The 15,848-nt window shown below is 57.2% G+C and overlaps 1 protein-coding gene across 3 annotated transcripts in view; it reads left to right on the forward strand.

Moving 5' to 3' along the window:
• PDE2A (phosphodiesterase 2A) overlaps nucleotides 1–7,656 on the forward strand; it is a 90,243-nt gene extending 82,587 nt beyond the window's left edge. For all 3 annotated transcript variants that reach the window (XM_014741834.3, XM_001499060.7, XM_070274467.1), the window contains 13 exons: nucleotides 223–335; nucleotides 1,014–1,091; nucleotides 1,654–1,776; nucleotides 2,272–2,342; nucleotides 2,621–2,743; nucleotides 3,076–3,163; nucleotides 3,412–3,459; nucleotides 4,503–4,577; nucleotides 4,739–4,838; nucleotides 5,106–5,218; nucleotides 5,618–5,656; nucleotides 5,798–5,904; nucleotides 6,249–7,656. In XM_014741834.3, coding sequence (XP_014597320.1) covers nucleotides 223–335; nucleotides 1,014–1,091; nucleotides 1,654–1,776; nucleotides 2,272–2,342; nucleotides 2,621–2,743; nucleotides 3,076–3,163; nucleotides 3,412–3,459; nucleotides 4,503–4,577; nucleotides 4,739–4,838; nucleotides 5,106–5,218; nucleotides 5,618–5,656; nucleotides 5,798–5,904; nucleotides 6,249–6,459 — 1,289 coding nt within the window. In that variant the 3' untranslated portion in view covers nucleotides 6,460–7,656. The remainder of the gene's footprint in view (nucleotides 1–222; nucleotides 336–1,013; nucleotides 1,092–1,653; nucleotides 1,777–2,271; nucleotides 2,343–2,620; nucleotides 2,744–3,075; nucleotides 3,164–3,411; nucleotides 3,460–4,502; nucleotides 4,578–4,738; nucleotides 4,839–5,105; nucleotides 5,219–5,617; nucleotides 5,657–5,797; nucleotides 5,905–6,248) is intronic.
• Nucleotides 7,657–15,848: the final 8,192 nt, after the last annotated feature.

The raw sequence follows: 15,848 nt of genomic DNA on the forward strand, positions 1-15,848 counted from the left end.
GGCTCCGGGAGGAGGGGCGGGCGGGGCCAGGCCGGGGCGGGGCCCAGGCGGGATGGGGCGGAGCCGAGTGGAGGGTCGGCTCCCGTTCCGCACCGCCCTAGCGTCCCCGAGCAGAACGGTCGGGGTTTCCCAGGCATGGGATGTCCTTTGAGGACACCGTGGGAGGGCCGATCCCCGCCGGACACATCCACCGGCCGGTCCTAGCCCCTCTCCGACCCCCAGAGGTCATCGGTGTGGCCGAGCTGGTGAACAAGATCAACGGACCATGGTTCAGCAAGTTCGACGAGGACCTGGCGACAGCCTTCTCCATTTACTGCGGCATCAGCATCGCCCATGTGAGCGGGGACAGGGGCGGGGCAGTGCAAGACCCTCTGTTCTTCTCTCCGCTGTGGCTCTCCTTGCTCTGTCCAGATGGGTCGGTGCCCCGGCCTGGAACTCTTAGCCCTGCAGCTGGGTTGCTGTGCAAACTTCAATACCCCCTGGTCACCTCTAGCCTCAGTTTCCCATCTGAAAATTGGGATGCTATTTCCTGTCCTGTCCAGTTAGCCTCCCAGGACCACGTGGAAACCCAGTTGTCATTTTTTACCCCGTCTCTGGAAGCGACCTCAACCCAAGCCCCTGCTCAGCTTCTTTTTGGGAAGTGTTGGGTCTCATTGTCTGGAGCTGGCAGCTCTGCTGGGGAATCCAACCCCTAGGTCCCCGATGCTTTCCCTCCTCCTTGCTTCTCTTTCTCTGCCAGTGGGCCTCCGGCTCCATTGCTGAAGACTGGGGCAGGCTCAGGAGGGGGTGCAAAGTGCCAGATCAGATGCTGAGGCCCTGGGAGGGGGATTAAGGCGAGGTCTGGATGCAAGTTGGAGGGGGCTCCTTGCTCTGAGCTGGAGCTCAAAGGCTCCCACTGGGGCCAGCATGGGACAGCAAGGGGGGTTCTCTCTGATCCCTTTGTCCCAGCCCTGGGCATGCTGAGATTTCACAGCCAGCCTGCTTGAGCCCCGTCGTCCCCTCTCTCCCCCCAGTCCCTCCTGTACAAGAAAGTGAATGAGGCCCAGTATCGCAGCCACCTGGCCAACGAGATGATGATGTACCACATGAAGGTGAGGAGCTGCCGTGCTCCTTCGCAGGGTCCCAGGGTCCCCGCAGCCCACCTGTTCCTTCCCCGCCTCCTTCAATCCTCAAATGCCAGGACCAGCCCCGTGCCAGAAAAGCCGTCCTGGGCTTTAGACTGTGGTGATCATTGTTGGTTTGAGTATTACCTCTTACCTGTGTCCACATCAAAGGGTCCCAGACTTTGTGGACAGGGTCAGAGCTGTAGTAGGAAGGATTAAGGCAAGACTCTGGGATGGTCCCCCCAAAAGAAGGGATCCTTGAGTCAGTGAAAGGCTGCCGTGGTTTGGGGGTGTCACGAAGGGGTGTTCTCTGTCTTTGCCGAGGATAGGCTGTTACAAATGAGGGTGGTCACAGGCAAGGAGGGACAGTAGGTGGGCTGCAGGCCTGGGAGGGGAGAGTGGTGATCTCCTGCCCAGTGACGGTCCATGGAGTGGATGGCCCGGCTGATGGCATTCTGGGTGGGGTCCCCGCTCCCCGTGGTGGGAATTGGACGGAGAGGACCCTGGATGGCGTGGAGTCATCTCTAATGCCCTGGCTGGTCCCCTCTAGGTCTCTGATGATGAATACACCAAACTTCTCCATGACGGGATCCAGCCCGTGGCCGCCATTGACTCCAACTTTTCCAGTTTTACCTACACCCCTCGCTCTCTGCCCGAGGATGACACCTCCATGGTGAGCTGAGCACCCACCCCCCCCCCCAACCACTTGACTGCAGAAGTGGGGTGTGCAGCTGGAGATTTAAGTTGGATGTGCGCAGGAACTCCCTGGCAGGACAGAGTCATCCAGAAAGGCTGTAGAGTCCCCCTCAGAGATGAAGTGGGCGTGTGGTCTGCCAGCCTTGCCCACAGGGCCTGCCCAGGGCTGGGGGCTGGACTGGATGATCCCCGAGCGCTACTCCGACCCTTACGATGCTCAGGGCTTGTGGCCTCAGGGTTGCCACCTCCCTCCCTGTTTTTCTTAGGTTTTCTTTGAGCTTGGTTCCAAGAGTTCTTACATCTCTTGCTTCTAAAAGTTCATGGTTCTGAGAATTCGTGCCTCTAGTGTTTTATGGTTCTCTAGTTTAGATCTAAAGTTTTAAGCCTGCAAAATTTTGGAGGCTTCAAGAAGGGGTAACGCAGGGGCCCCATCTTGAAACTGACAATCCCTCCTCCCTCCTGCCCTCTCCAGGCCATCCTGAGCATGTTGCAGGACATGAATTTCATCAACAACTACAAAATCGACTGCCCCACGCTGGCCCGGTGTGTGCCCCCAGCCCCCCTTGAGCACAGGCAGCCCTGGTCCCTGCCTCCTTCTTTCTGCTACTCTCACACCCAGCATCCCCAGCATTCTGGGAAGGGGTCTCTGAGGATGACCCGGGAAGGCGCAGTCTTATGGGGATGGGGAGGATGTGAGTGAGAGGCAATTCCCAGACACTGGGACCAGGAGGAAAGGGAAGGAACAGGGTGGGACAGAGCCTGGAGGACTTCCTGGAGGAGGAGAGCCTGAGGCCCCTCTGCTGCCCTACCCCCTCCCCTAGGTTCTGTCTGATGGTGAAGAAGGGCTACCGGGACCCCCCCTACCACAACTGGATGCACGCCTTCTCTGTCTCCCACTTCTGCTACCTGCTCTGCAAGAACCTGGAGCTCACCAACTACCTCGAGTGAGTGGCTGCATTCTGGCCCTGTGGCCACCGCTGGGGTGCCCTTCTCGGGGACGGGAAGCACCTCCTGCGTGGCAGGCTCTTTACCCATGCCGCCTCAAGGGACCCTCTTAGTGGCCTGGTGGGAAAGGTTCATAGCCCCATTTTCTGGGCAGGACTTGCTCACCATTGCATTCCCAGGGAGTAAAGGGCCTGCCAAAGCCCACACTGGGCTTCTTTCCAGGAAGGGGACCGTGGTGTCCCGAGCTCCTCGACACCTCCTCCAGCCATCCCTCCTCTGGAGGCTGGGGAGGGAGCTATGGTTGACCCTCTCCTCTCCGTCTCCCACCCAGGGACATCGAGATCTTTGCCTTGTTTATTTCCTGCATGTGTCACGACCTGGACCACAGAGGCACAAACAACTCCTTCCAGGTGGCCTCGGTGAGACCCTGCCCTCCTCACAGTGGGCCCCCCCCCAGGTGTCTCGGGGGGTCTCACCCCTCCAGCCTGAGGAGAGGTGGGAGCTGGTGAGACCAGGAGCCAGTTTCGAGCTAGGAGGCTCTCCCAGGCCTTGCGCTGGGCTCGAGATGGGGGAGCGGTGAGGGCTGGGGGCAAGCAGGGGACGCTTGGCCTAATGTGGGCACTTGCATCTATGTGAGGAGTGATAGAGTTTTCCTGGGCTTTTCCAGAAATCTGTGCTGGCCGCGCTCTACAGCTCCGAGGGCTCTGTCATGGAGGTACCACCATTCTGCCCAATATCCCATTCCTGTCATCCCCTGAAGGCCAGTGACTTGCAAAGTCAGACTGTGACCCAGCTCCTCCCGTTCCCAAACCCCGCCCTCCAGACAGGCTCTGAGAGCTGCAGCCCCCTCAGGGTGTGTCTGCCTCCTGTTCCTGGATGGGCCTGGAGGGGTGTGGGTGCACGTGCGGGTGCGCACGCGGGTGTGAGTCGGGCTGCAGGCTCTGCATAAGCTCGGGTTTGCAAAGGGAGGACTGTATTTAGCACATTTCTCTTTGCATGTCTGGGGGCACCCCAGCAACCCCTCCCCACCAAGCCTGGGGTAGGTTCCACTCCCACTGCACTCAGCTGTGCCTTAGGTTGTTTGGTTTGGGCCTGCCTGCCCCCAGATGGGGACTTGGGGGCTCCTTGGGGCAGGGACAAAATCTGAGACATGTCTGAGTTCCCAGCACTTGTCACAGGGCTTGGCACAGAATAGGAGCCAAACTTCCAAGCACATCTTGTTCCATGCTGCCCCCTGCAACACCTTTCCAGAGACCTCCCCTGCTTGTACACCCCCAGAGACGAGGGGCTCACTCCCTCCTGGGAGGCCTGGTGGCAGCCTTGCTTCTGCCCTCCCCGCCCTGGGCTAGCCACTCCTCCGACTGACAGCCCTTCAGCGTCAGGAGACAGGGGCCTTGCCCTCATCTCATCACTGCCTTTCCTTGTCAGCAAATGAATGTTGGCTGCATGAATTAGTGCCGAGGACTCCAAGGAGTCATTTCAGGATTGTTCCAGCTCGAGAGGCCCTCAGAGCATACCTTGTCATGTCCCTCCATGTGACAGCTGAGGCATCTGAGCCTCACAGCCAGCAGGGACTTGCCAGGGGTCACACAGAGGGTTGAAACAGCCCAGAGAGGGACCTGGGACCCCTGACTCCCCGTTTCTGCCTGCTCTGCTCTGCTTGGGGCCTGGGGCTGGGCCAGGCCTGCTCCCTCTCTTGGGGTCTGTGGTGAGGGGAGCACCCTGCCCAGCTGGGCTCCATCGCTCTTCTCCCCCCAGAGGCATCACTTTGCTCAGGCCATCGCCATCCTCAACACGCATGGTTGCAACATCTTCGACCACTTCTCCCGGAAGGTGATGGGGCTGAGGGTTGGGGTGAGGGAGTGGGAGCCGGGAGCTGGCCCAAGAAGGGAGAAGGAGCCAAGGGGCAGAGGGTCCTCAGGATCTGGAGTGGGGTGCGGTGTCTGGTGGGAGGCCGTGACGTCTACCCCTCCCCACCTCCCGCCTGGGCCCAGGACTATCAGCGCATGCTGGACCTGATGCGGGACATCATCTTGGCCACGGACCTGGCTCACCACCTCCGCATCTTCAAGGACCTCCAGAAGATGGCTGAAGGTGTCTGCCTTTAGTCCTGGGCCTCGGGGTTGGGGAAGGACCAAGAGGGGATTTTGCCTGGAGAGCATCCCTAGGTTCAGACCCACCCCCTCCATCAACCCACCAGGCAGACCCAACACCAGCACTGTGGCTGCCATCCAGGGTGTGGAATTCTCTGGACCACTTAGGGGTGGGCCCTGGGTAGGGGTGGGCCCTGGGGCCTTGCCCTCGGAGAGGGGAAGCCAAGAAGCTAGGCCCCTCTCTTTGACCCCATCCTCTCCTCAACAGTGGGCTATGACCGAACCAACAAGCAGCACCACAGCCTCCTCCTCTGCCTCCTTATGACCTCCTGTGACCTCTCTGACCAGACCAAGGGCTGGAAGACCACGAGGAAGATCGCAGTAAGTGCCACTGCTCTCTGGGAAGGCGCAGGCTGCACACTCTGCCCAGCTCTCTGTGGCTCCCTGCAGCCTGAGCAGACTTTCTGTGCTGAGCTCAGCCTGGCTGTATTCTGGGGAGACAGAAGGCTAGACCACCTCAGGGTGACAAATGGGGAGGCTCAGAAAGGGGCATGGACTCAGCCGGGGTCACACAGCAAGTCAGTGGCTGGTGGAGGGTGGGCCAGAACCCAGCCACTCCTCCCCATCTGGGGCCACCACCCTGCCGGGCTGGCGATGGTGAGGACCGGCCCTGAGGTGAGGCTGAGGGATGCCTCAGTTTGCCCCCTTGGGATTGGGCTGTGAGAGGACTTGGGTGATGGATCCCATTGGCGGGATGTGACAAGGGTGTTGGCCTTTCAGGAGCTGATCTACAAAGAGTTCTTCTCCCAGGGAGACTTGGTATGTGGGGAGCAACCTCAGGGTGTCCTGGTTGGGGGAGGGCTCCTGGTCTGGGGGCGGGGGGCAGGGGGCTGCGTTAGCCTGACCCTGGTGCCTGATGGAGGAGGACGAGGGCCGGGCCTGATGACTCGATGCCCGCAGGAGAAGGCCATGGGCAACAGGCCAATGGAGATGATGGACCGTGAGAAAGCCTACATCCCCGAGCTGCAGATCAGCTTCATGGAGCACATCGCAATGCCCATCTACAAGTGAGTGAGCTCACGGGCCTGCTGGGGACCCTGCACAGAGACGGTGGGCTGGGACGGGGCTGGCTGTGGCCACCACAGCACTCAGGCGCTGGGCTTGGCCTGAACCAGCTCCATCTGATCGACCCCTGCCCCCCACTCGCCGCCTCTGGGCACAGCTGTCTCCTGCTTTGCCCCTCAATGGGCCCCTCACTTGGTCCACTATGAAAAGAGACTGTCGTGTTGGCCTTGAGCGTCCAGTCCTGTGCCTCACCCTCTCGTGGAAGTTCTACCTGGGGTACGGCCTTAATCTTTCTTGCTGCCCACAGTCTAACTTCTGACCTCCAACCCCGCCCCCATGCACCCAGGCTGCTGCAGGACCTGTTCCCCAAGGCAGCAGAGCTGTACGAGCGCGTGGCCTCTAACCGTGAGCACTGGACCAAGGTGTCCCACAAGTTCACCATCCGCGGCCTCCCCAGCAACAACTCGCTGGACTTCCTGGACGAGGAGTACGAGGTGCCTCAGCTGGATGGCACTCGGGGCCCCATCAATGGCTGCTGCAGCCTCGATGCTGAGTGAGCCCCTCCCGGGACCCTTCCCCACCCGGGCCTCCTCCCACAGCCCTCCGCTGGCCTGGCCAGATGCACTGGGACCAGAGCCACGGGCCCTGGTTTCTAGACCAGGACTTCCGGTGTGACCCTGGGCAAGGACTGACCTTCCCCGGCCTCGGCTTTCTCGTCTGTATAATGGAAACAAGACTTCAGCCTCATCAAGACTTTGTGATTTGTCCTCTGAGAGCACTGGGGTGACCAGTGAGCAGTGGGCCCTGCTCTGCACCTCTGACCACGCCTTGGCAGGTCCTCCCCTAGCCACTCCCTCTCTGAGGCAGCCCGGCTGGTTTTCTCTGGGCCCCATTCCTGCCCCACCAGGTCTGTGCCCTTTTCCCCTCTCCAGGATCCTTGTGCAAGGAGGTAGGTCATCGGAGAGAGCAGAGGGTGGGTCTCAGAAATAGTCGTTAGCTTTGCTGGAGAACTAGAAATAACCCCAGGGCCGCAGGGGCCCCGAGGACTGCTACTCTCCTTGTGGTGGGGATGGGGACCTGGGGAGATGCAGGGGCCCCATGAGGAGCTGCCAGAGGGGCCGCTCAGTGCTCTGGGGAGAGGGGGCTCAGGAAGAAATCAGGATGGGAATGATGAGCAGGAAGGATCCCTGGGCTGAGAGACAGGCTCAGGTGAGTCAGCACCACTTCCTCCTGGCTGGGTGACGTGGGCAAGTCCCTTCCCTATCTGGGTGAAACAGAAGGCTGAGGCAATCCGTTCTGTAAGACCCCTTTTAGATCAAAGTCCCCATAGCTCTGTGGAGTGGCAGGAGAGGCCGGGGAATGTCCCTGCCACCCTAGGGCAGAGAGCCGACCCTGAGTCCCTCAGTGGCCCCTGAGAGTACCCCTTAGCCCGAGCCCCTCCCCTGTTCCTGCAGCAAGAGAGGGTCCTGGCCTCAGCCCCGGCAGGGCTTCTCTCTTCAAGGCCATATCCACCCCTGCCCTGGGGCTTAGGAGACCCCATAGGGCCGGGCCTCTCGGGTCAGCCCCCCGTTGGCCTCTCCCTTCTCTGTTTTGTTCTGTACGTGTTGTGGGTGGGGGGAGGGGGGCCACCTGCCTTACCTATTCTGAGTTGCCTTTAGAGAGATGCGTTTTTCTAGGACTCTGTGCAACTGTTGTATATGGTCCTGTGGGCTGACCGCTTTGTACATGAGAATAAATCTATTTCTTTCTACCAACCATCCCCCATGGGGCACTTTGCAGACTTTGTGCATGGGATTGTGGGGGAGACAGAATTGGGGGTGGCAAATGCCCTTTGAATTCCTTGGCTACTGGAGCTCCCACCCCTAGTGCCTACCCTCTCTTCTGGGGGAGTCATGACCTGTTGGGGTACCCCCAGGCCAGATAGTGGAGGCTTGGGGGTGGGTTGTAGATGAGGAAGCCTGGGCATGGAGCAGTGAGAGCATGTTGGCTGACAGAGATTGTGGACTGGAAAGGGAGAACTGAGGGGTTGAAGCAATCAGGGAGGCTGCCTGGAGGAGGTGGCTTGGAGATCCTCCTAGGCCCTGTCTGCTGGCCTATAGGTCATGAGTGCCCACATAGCGAGGGCCTGGGCCTCTGAACCTCCTGCTGGCCTTAGGGATACCTGTTTGTGTCCCCATAAGTCCCAAATCGCAGTTTTTCTGAGTTCTGCCAAAAGGGTCCCCCTGAGTCTGACTCTACACCAGATGCAGCCCTGAGCTGTGTCTGTGGAGTCACTCCCCTGCTCTCCTGGCTGTGCGAGTGTTTGCCTCTGCACAGATAGAGAGGGGCTGTCTCCAGATTGGGGACAACGAGGAGGCTCTGACTGGCAAAGTCTCCAGACCCTGTCCCCTCGCTTACCTGTACCCCTCCCAGCTCCTCTCCCTGCTCGTCTCCTCCAGATCGGTAAAGGTTGGTGTGTTGCGGGCTGGGCACTGGGATCTCCTTTTCTAGGGGAGAGAAGAGGAGAGGGCTGGGAGGAGATGGACAGGGTCATCCTGCAACCACCCACAGTGCCCCCAGGGGGGCAGCCTTGCCTGTGGGACCAGGAAGCCTCTGTGCATCTCCCATCCCACAGCTTGTCATGGTTTGGAATGTGCTCCTCTGGGCAGATGGTCTCAGGGCCTCTAGCCTTCCCTTGGGGAGCTTGGCCATGGGGCAACCGGCAGGATCATAACCCTGAGAAGAACCACAGTGAGGTTGGAAGACAAGCAGGTGTGGTTTTTCCACCGGCAAAGGCAGCCAGGTGCTGCTGGTAGAAGGAACTGCTCGGACAAAGGCCCAGAGAAGGGGGGGGCCTGGCTCTCCGGGAATGGGTGGCGTGGGTGGGGAGATGAGGCCGGACCGCAGAGAGCCTTGCATGCCAGGCTGTGGAGTTGGGCTTTATTGGACGGGCAGTGGGGAGTCAGGGGACTTTTCAGTAGGGGAGGGGCTCAGACATGCGTGTTAGATCCTGCTGGAGAGCAGAGAGAGGACTGCAGGGGAGGGGGTGGGCAAAGATCATTCTAGGGCTGATGCTCTGTGCCCTGGGCCGGGTGAGGGGGGCAGGAATTCAAGACATGTTGGACTGGCAGAACTTGGTGAGCAGTTGGATGGGGGTGGGGGCAGAGGGAAGACTGGGGGTGGCCCAGAAGGTGGGGTCCATGTGGCCCCGTGAATAGCCCTGGGTGGCTGCTCAGCAGCACTCTCACCTGCAACCAGGTATTTGGTGCAGCCTCTGGCAGGACATGATCTCCCTGAGAAGATGGGTGGGGCAGTGTCTGGGGCTGCCAGGGGAGGATGGGCAGGAGGATGGATAGCAGGATGGATGGGAGGATCATGGGAGGATGGGCAGGAGGATGGATAGCAGGATGGATGGGAGGATCATGGGAGGATGGGCAGGAGGATGGATAGCAGGATGGATGGGAGGATCATGGGAGGATGGGCAGGAGGATGGATAGCAGGATGGATGGGAGGATCATGGGAGGATGGGCAGGAGGATGGATAGCAGGATGGATGGGAGGATCATGGGAGGATGGGCAGGAGGATGGATAGCAGGATGGATGGGAGTATCTTGGGAGGATGGGCAGGAGGATGGATAGCAGGATAGATGAGAGGATGGGTGGGAGGACGGGTGGGAGGCTGGATGGAAGGATCATGGGAGGATGGGCAGGAGGATGGATGGGGTGATGGGTGGGGAGAGGGCTGTGTCTCTGCACAGAGCCTGCAGACAGCCCTCACAGGTCAGAGAATGCAAGACTTGGCTCCATGGCTTCTTGTAGCTGCCCCGCCCTCCCAACTTAATGGTTTCATTTTACACAAAACCTCATAATGATCCTGTGGGGTAGCTACTATTACCTTATTCTGTAGCCAAGTAGTCTGAGGTTCAGAGAGGTTAAGTAATCGGCCAAGGTTGGGGTGTGAGCCCCGCTTGCCTGACTCCCCTCTAAGGACTCTTTCTCTGGGCTAGAGGAAGGAGACTCAGGAGGGAGGGTCTCTGTCTGTCTCCACAGGACTGTCGTGGGGGGTAGGGGTGGTGAGCAAGTGGGTTGGGGCCCCACAGAAGGATCTGGGATCAGCTCTGTGTGCCGATGTTGCTGGGCTGGGAGGGGTGCGAGAAAACAGGTGGAGGATGGCGGCTTGTAGTGCAGCTCGTGGCCACCAGGTGGCGCACAACCCTTGCTGTCCCTACCTCCCCAGAGGTCCGGAGAGGGTGTGTGGGGTGTGTGGTGTGGGGGCGTGTGTTGTGTGGGCTAACCTCACTCCCATCCACTATACACGCCCCTCTCATACTCACAAACACAGATGCGTTCTCACACAGACACGCACACACAAGACACACGCTCATTGTCTTTTACACACAGACACACTCTTCACAGTCTACACGGGGTACCCTCCATACAGACTCCACAGGGAAAATGGGAAATGTTTCTTGGGGACTCCAGCCTCTTTAGCTGCTCTCTGAACAGGATTGAGGCCCCTCAGTTCTACCTGAGTGAGACCCCATGTCCCCTGGGGGTGTCTGCATGCTGGGTGGCCTCCCTCTGCAGGAGGATCCCTCGGAAGGCAGGACTAGCCTCCTGATGAGGGGTGGGCAGAACCCCTCTTCTGGGCACGAAAGAACTATGAGAGGGCTCTGCGAGGCTGAGGAGTCAGAGCAGGATGGAGCTGGAGTGTGAAGGGGCGTGAGGAGGAGGCTGGGACTCAGGGGGGTCCTGAAGTTGGGATGAGGGACAGGAATAGAAGGCGAGGGCATTGCAGATAGATGGGGAAGCAGGTCGGGGGTGCAGGGGCTGTGCCCAAGGCCTCAGCCCACCCTCACCGCTCAGCCTCTCAGGGCTCAGTCGGCTTGAGAGAGGATGGGGGCGGGGGTGCTGTTTCCACGGCCTCGGCTCCTGGGAGGGGCCGGGTGCTTGGAGGGAAGGGACTGGGGGTCTGCTCTGAGCAGCAGCTGGGCCCCCAGGGGAATAGGGCAGCCGCTGCACCCGAGGCTGGACGCTGGACAGCACCTGGGGAGAGAAGGGAGAGCCGGGGTTGAGGAGGGAACAAGGGGAAGGGAGAGGAGCAGGTACCATGGCTGGTGTGGGGAAGATCAAGATTGTGGAGGGAGGCCTCCTACCTGACAGAAACTCACACTGCTGGCTTCTCTCTCCTGAGACACAAAACAAGAGTTATCACCACACACTGGAGCCTCCCTCTGCTTGTGGACCCTCCTGGCAGGGTGAGCACTGAGATTCCTCGCTGCTCTCAGTTTTCATGTCCGTAAACTGGGAGGATGGGTCCCTCTGGAGGCCTTTGGGATCCAGGAGCGGGTGCTGGGAGGGAGGCCACGTGCTCCTGGGGAGTTTGTGTGACTGAAATCTGCGTATGGACAGCACAGCCAGACTGTTCTCGGAGGGCATCCTAAGATGGGTCTGCACAGGAAGTGAAGTGCACCATCAAGGTTGAAGGTCGGCGGCACAGGTGTGAGGCTTGCAACTTCCTGCCAAGATGGCTGCCTGTTCCTGAATCATCCCCTGAAGAAACCACAGGAATCCGAGAACTAATAGAGAGCCTGGGGTGCAGCGGGGTGAGGGCGTTGAGGAGATACAAGCGAGGAGCTGGGTTGGAGGAAAGCACTTGCCTCACCCCGTGTTGCCTTGGACGATCAGTCATTGCCTGCCCCCCACCTCTGCACAAACTCCATGTGCCGCTTCATCTTCTCTTGGCAATAGCTGGAGGAAAAGAATGATCTCTTAAGTGGGAGGCTTTCCCAAGGAGGGCAGGGATTATTGTCCCTTTGTAGGCAAGGGAAACTGAGGCCCAGAGCTCAGCTGGCAGAAACCTCCCTCAGAGCAAAAGGAGCTTAAAGAGCATCCCAGGGGCCAGATGAGGAAACAGACCCAGAAAGGGCAGGGACCTCTGAGATCACACACCAGCTCCATCTCCCGGCCCAGGGTCTCGCCCTGTCCCAGGGACAGCAATTCTTGCTTCCTCCAGTCACCAACCTCAGGGCCCAGCTAGGACTCATCCTGCAGCCTGAGCCCTGGGGAGCTGGCTTGTCTCTCCCATATCACCATGCCCCTGCATCTGCTGAGTGCTGGAGTCGGGGAGGGGAGGGGGGTGCGGGTTAGAGCAGCTGGCCCTCTTTCCTCTTCTCATTTGCTTCTGATCCGTTCTGGCTCTTAGCTTAGACTCTCCAGGTGGGCGCTGTGTGTCTGTCAGGGGCACGTGCTTTCTCTCCTCAGTTGGACTGGGAGCCCTGTAAGGGCAGGAACAGACCTGCTTTGGCTCTGGTTTCCCACATCCCTCCTCAGAGTTTGGTGCATTGTAGGTGCTCACAACAGCCATGTTGATTGGTAGAAAGTGCAGACTCAGGGCCCCAGTGCATGCATTGATCAACACTCAGCGGAACACTTGAGGGAGACCCTCTGAAAATCTCCAGAACTCTCTCTGTCTGCAGCTCTCTCATCTCTGGCACTCCGCCCTGTAAACTCTGGCCACCTAGCCTCTTCAGACTCCAACGCGATCTCCTCAACTCAGGGAGCCTTCCAGGCTTCACCCGGGTTCCTCTCCCTGCCCTGTGTTCTGTCCAGGCAATCGTAGGGCTTACCGCAGTGACCTCTGCCCCTCGGAATCCCGTTCACGGCCTGACAGCCAATGCCTCGACAACCTTTATTCATACATTTTGTCCATTGTTGTTCTTGTTATTTCAGGCAGGAGAGTAAATCTAGTCTTTATCACTCCATCTTCGGTGGGAACGTCAGTCTGTTTTATTAACTTTCATTGCAGTATAGTACTCCATGGATGAATGTTGCTAGGCATTTGGATATTAACATTTTGGCTGTTAGAAACAAGGATCGCGTGAATATTCTCATATATGTATGCATTTTGAGTATTCCCTTGTATGAATATCTATTTTTTATCTATTCCTGTTGTTGATTTAACTCTTCAGGCTTCTATCTGGGACCATTCCTTTCTGCCTGAAAACACCCTTTTAGTATTTCCTTTAGTGAAGCTCCCGAATTCCAGGCTAGGACGGATTGAAGCTGTTCTGTTCTCTGTAGGCTTCCACTGTTTCTGAGGAGAAGTCAGCTCTCGGTCTTCTCATTGCTCCTTTGAAAGTGATGCGTCTCTTTCTCTGGCTGCTCTTAAGATTCCTCCTCATTCTTGGTTTTCAGCAGTTTTATCACAATGTGCTTAGGTATGGTTTTCTTTGAATGGATCCTGCTTGAGATTCATAATGTGTGTTGAGTCTGCGATGATTTTCCTTTTCTCAATTCAATCTTCGGCAAGTGTAGACAAGTGCATTTCCCATAGTTCCCAATGCATGCTAAGAAAGTTTTACAAAATTCTACTGAAATCCTGGGGTAACAAGAAAGAATGACGCAAAGGTGAGGAAAATATTTTAAATCGACCACTAGATTCTCGTCCTTGGGGTTCAAGCTCGCAGTCCTCCTCGGGAGAGGAGAGTCTCAGTCGAGGAGAGCGTCTCCCTCCTCAGCTCCTGGTCCGTGACCAGGGATCTGTCCCTGACCAGATCTCCTGACCTGGAGTCAGGACTCCCACCCTCTCGTGGCTGCTGAGAAGGAAAAACTACTTTCTCTCTGTCTCCCTAGTTTAGGTCTTGCCTCTCAGTCAACACTTACGTTTTAATGCATAGCAGTATAGTATTTCATCATTTAGAACTTTTCCATATCAGAATAAGATTTTGGGGTTACCATTAAAGGAATTCCCTTTGTCACAGTGAGTAGATCCCTGAATGCTGATTCTAGCACAACAGAATAAAGACCAGCCAGCGGGCGGCCAGGGTCCCCCTGCCCTGGTGGATTTCTTGCTCTCTGCTTTGACCAGTGGGCTCTGAGTGCACCTGTGTGAGGAGTAGGGAGGCATCAGGGAGGGACCTTCACACTAGTATCTCTATCTCTGCCAGCTCATGTGCTGGTTCCGTGGTGAATCAGAGTGGAAGCACCCTCGTAGCTGGTCTGGGTCACCATTCTCACCAGTCTTTGCACCTGGGCGAACCCTCTGGGCTCTGGCCCAGCTCACTGGTCCATATATCTTTCCTGAATTCCAAATACAAACATCCAATGGCCCAATCCCTTCTAGATTGCCTTCTAGTGTTACAGAGGCTGGAAAACTAAAGCGACATTCCCCATCCTCACTAAGGCTTGGGTTTCCCATGTCACCTGAGTCCCATAGAGAAGGTGTCCCGGGTAAGAAGTGGAGGTGGTGCTACATAATGGGCATCGGTGACTGCATGCAGGTAGATGAAGTCACCTGGCAAGCAGCCATGAGGGAGGCGTATGGGTGTCCTAGGGGCACCCAGGAAGGAGCATCTAACAGCCAGCCCCTCACGTAGGCGCCAAGCAACAGGTGGCAGGCTAGTGATGTTTCTCCCAGTAGAAAATTCCCCTGGTGTGGCTGGGCGTTTTGGCTGGCTGCGTTGTCCCTGACCTTTAGCTCTGCAGCCCTCAGCTTCATTGTCTTCTACTTACATCTCTGTACATTATGGCACGTACAGCTGTGAACTTCAACTGACGCTTATCTCAAAGCGCTGATCCCATTGGTCGTAATTGTCTGTCTCCCCCAATAAAATGTGAGCTCCCTGAGGAGAGAGACTAAGTCTGGCTTATTTCTACATCCTCAGCACCCAACACAGAGCCTAAGACGGGGTAGGCACCCAGCAAAAATTGACTGGTTAAATGAAATGTCAGTCATTATGAATTCAACCTAAGTGGCTGAGTCCTCTGAGGAGACTGGGCTGCATGCATATCGTGAGGAGCATCTCAGGAGTGATCATGGACGTGCAGGAGTGACCTCCTTCCACTGAGGAAAACAGTCTGCTCAGTGAGACCGTGCCTGCATGACAAGCAGGCGGGCTCCCGTCAGAGGAAATCGTGTTTACGGTGGAATCCTGCTGGGCGACGGGCGCTGCGCGTCAGTCAAACAAACTGGCTTCTGGGACCCCAGCAGGCGCCAGGATGCAAGCGCTACTCACCACGAGTGGGGCATGTGAAAAGTAGGATAGAGAAAAATCACCAAATTTATATTATAGCATCAATTTTACCGAATCAACCAAATCAATTTTAAAATATCACCAGTGAAAAACGCCTTCCTAAAGAAATGTCACCCCGGGGCCGGGCCTGAGCCCAAGTGGTTAAGTTCATGCACTCTGCTTCGGGGGCCCAGCGTTTCCCTGGTTCGGATCCTGGGCGCGGACATGGCACCGCTCATCAAGCCATGCTGAGGCGGCATCACACATGCCACAACTAGAAGGACCCACAACGGCATCACACATGCCACAACTAGAAGGACCCACAACTGAAAATACACAACTATGTACTGGGGGGCTTTGGGAGAAAAAGGAAAAATAAAATCTTAAAAAAAAAAAAAGAAATGTCATCCCAAACTGTCCCTAAGCATCCGTTTTCATCTCTTCATGTGATCTGTGACTCCTTCTTGGGTCCTCCTAGTGACCGCACACAGGCACCCAGTTTGTGTTCTCTCATTCTCTGAGCACTGTTTTCATGACGCTCTTCTAAGCTGCTAGACAGGTTTACGTGGCCCTTTCTGATGGCTGGCAGCTCTCCCACCAAGAAAAGCAACTGGGCTGGAGAGCGCAGTGGTTAAGGGTGTGGTGTCTGGCATCAGGCAGACCTGGATCAAGTCTCTGCTCTGCCATTTCCCTGCTGTGTGACTATGTGTAAGGCACTTACCTTCCCTGAGCCTCAATTTCCTCATCTATAAGATGGGAATAATAAATAATAAACCTTCTTGAGGTGGTTATGAGGATTAAAAGAGAAAAGGCATGAGAGCCTTTGGCAGGTCAAAGCTGCCAGCTGTCTGAATTACAGGGTTCATCAGGCCGCATTTCTGGGAATGAGGACCAGGCTTCATTTTTGGTAAAGGTGTCAGAGGAGCAGTCCCCAGAAGAAGGCTTTGGCTTCAG

This window comes from Equus caballus, chromosome 7 (genome assembly GCF_041296265.1).
Source record: "Equus caballus isolate H_3958 breed thoroughbred chromosome 7, TB-T2T, whole genome shotgun sequence".
NCBI lineage: Eukaryota > Metazoa > Chordata > Mammalia > Perissodactyla > Equidae > Equus > Equus caballus.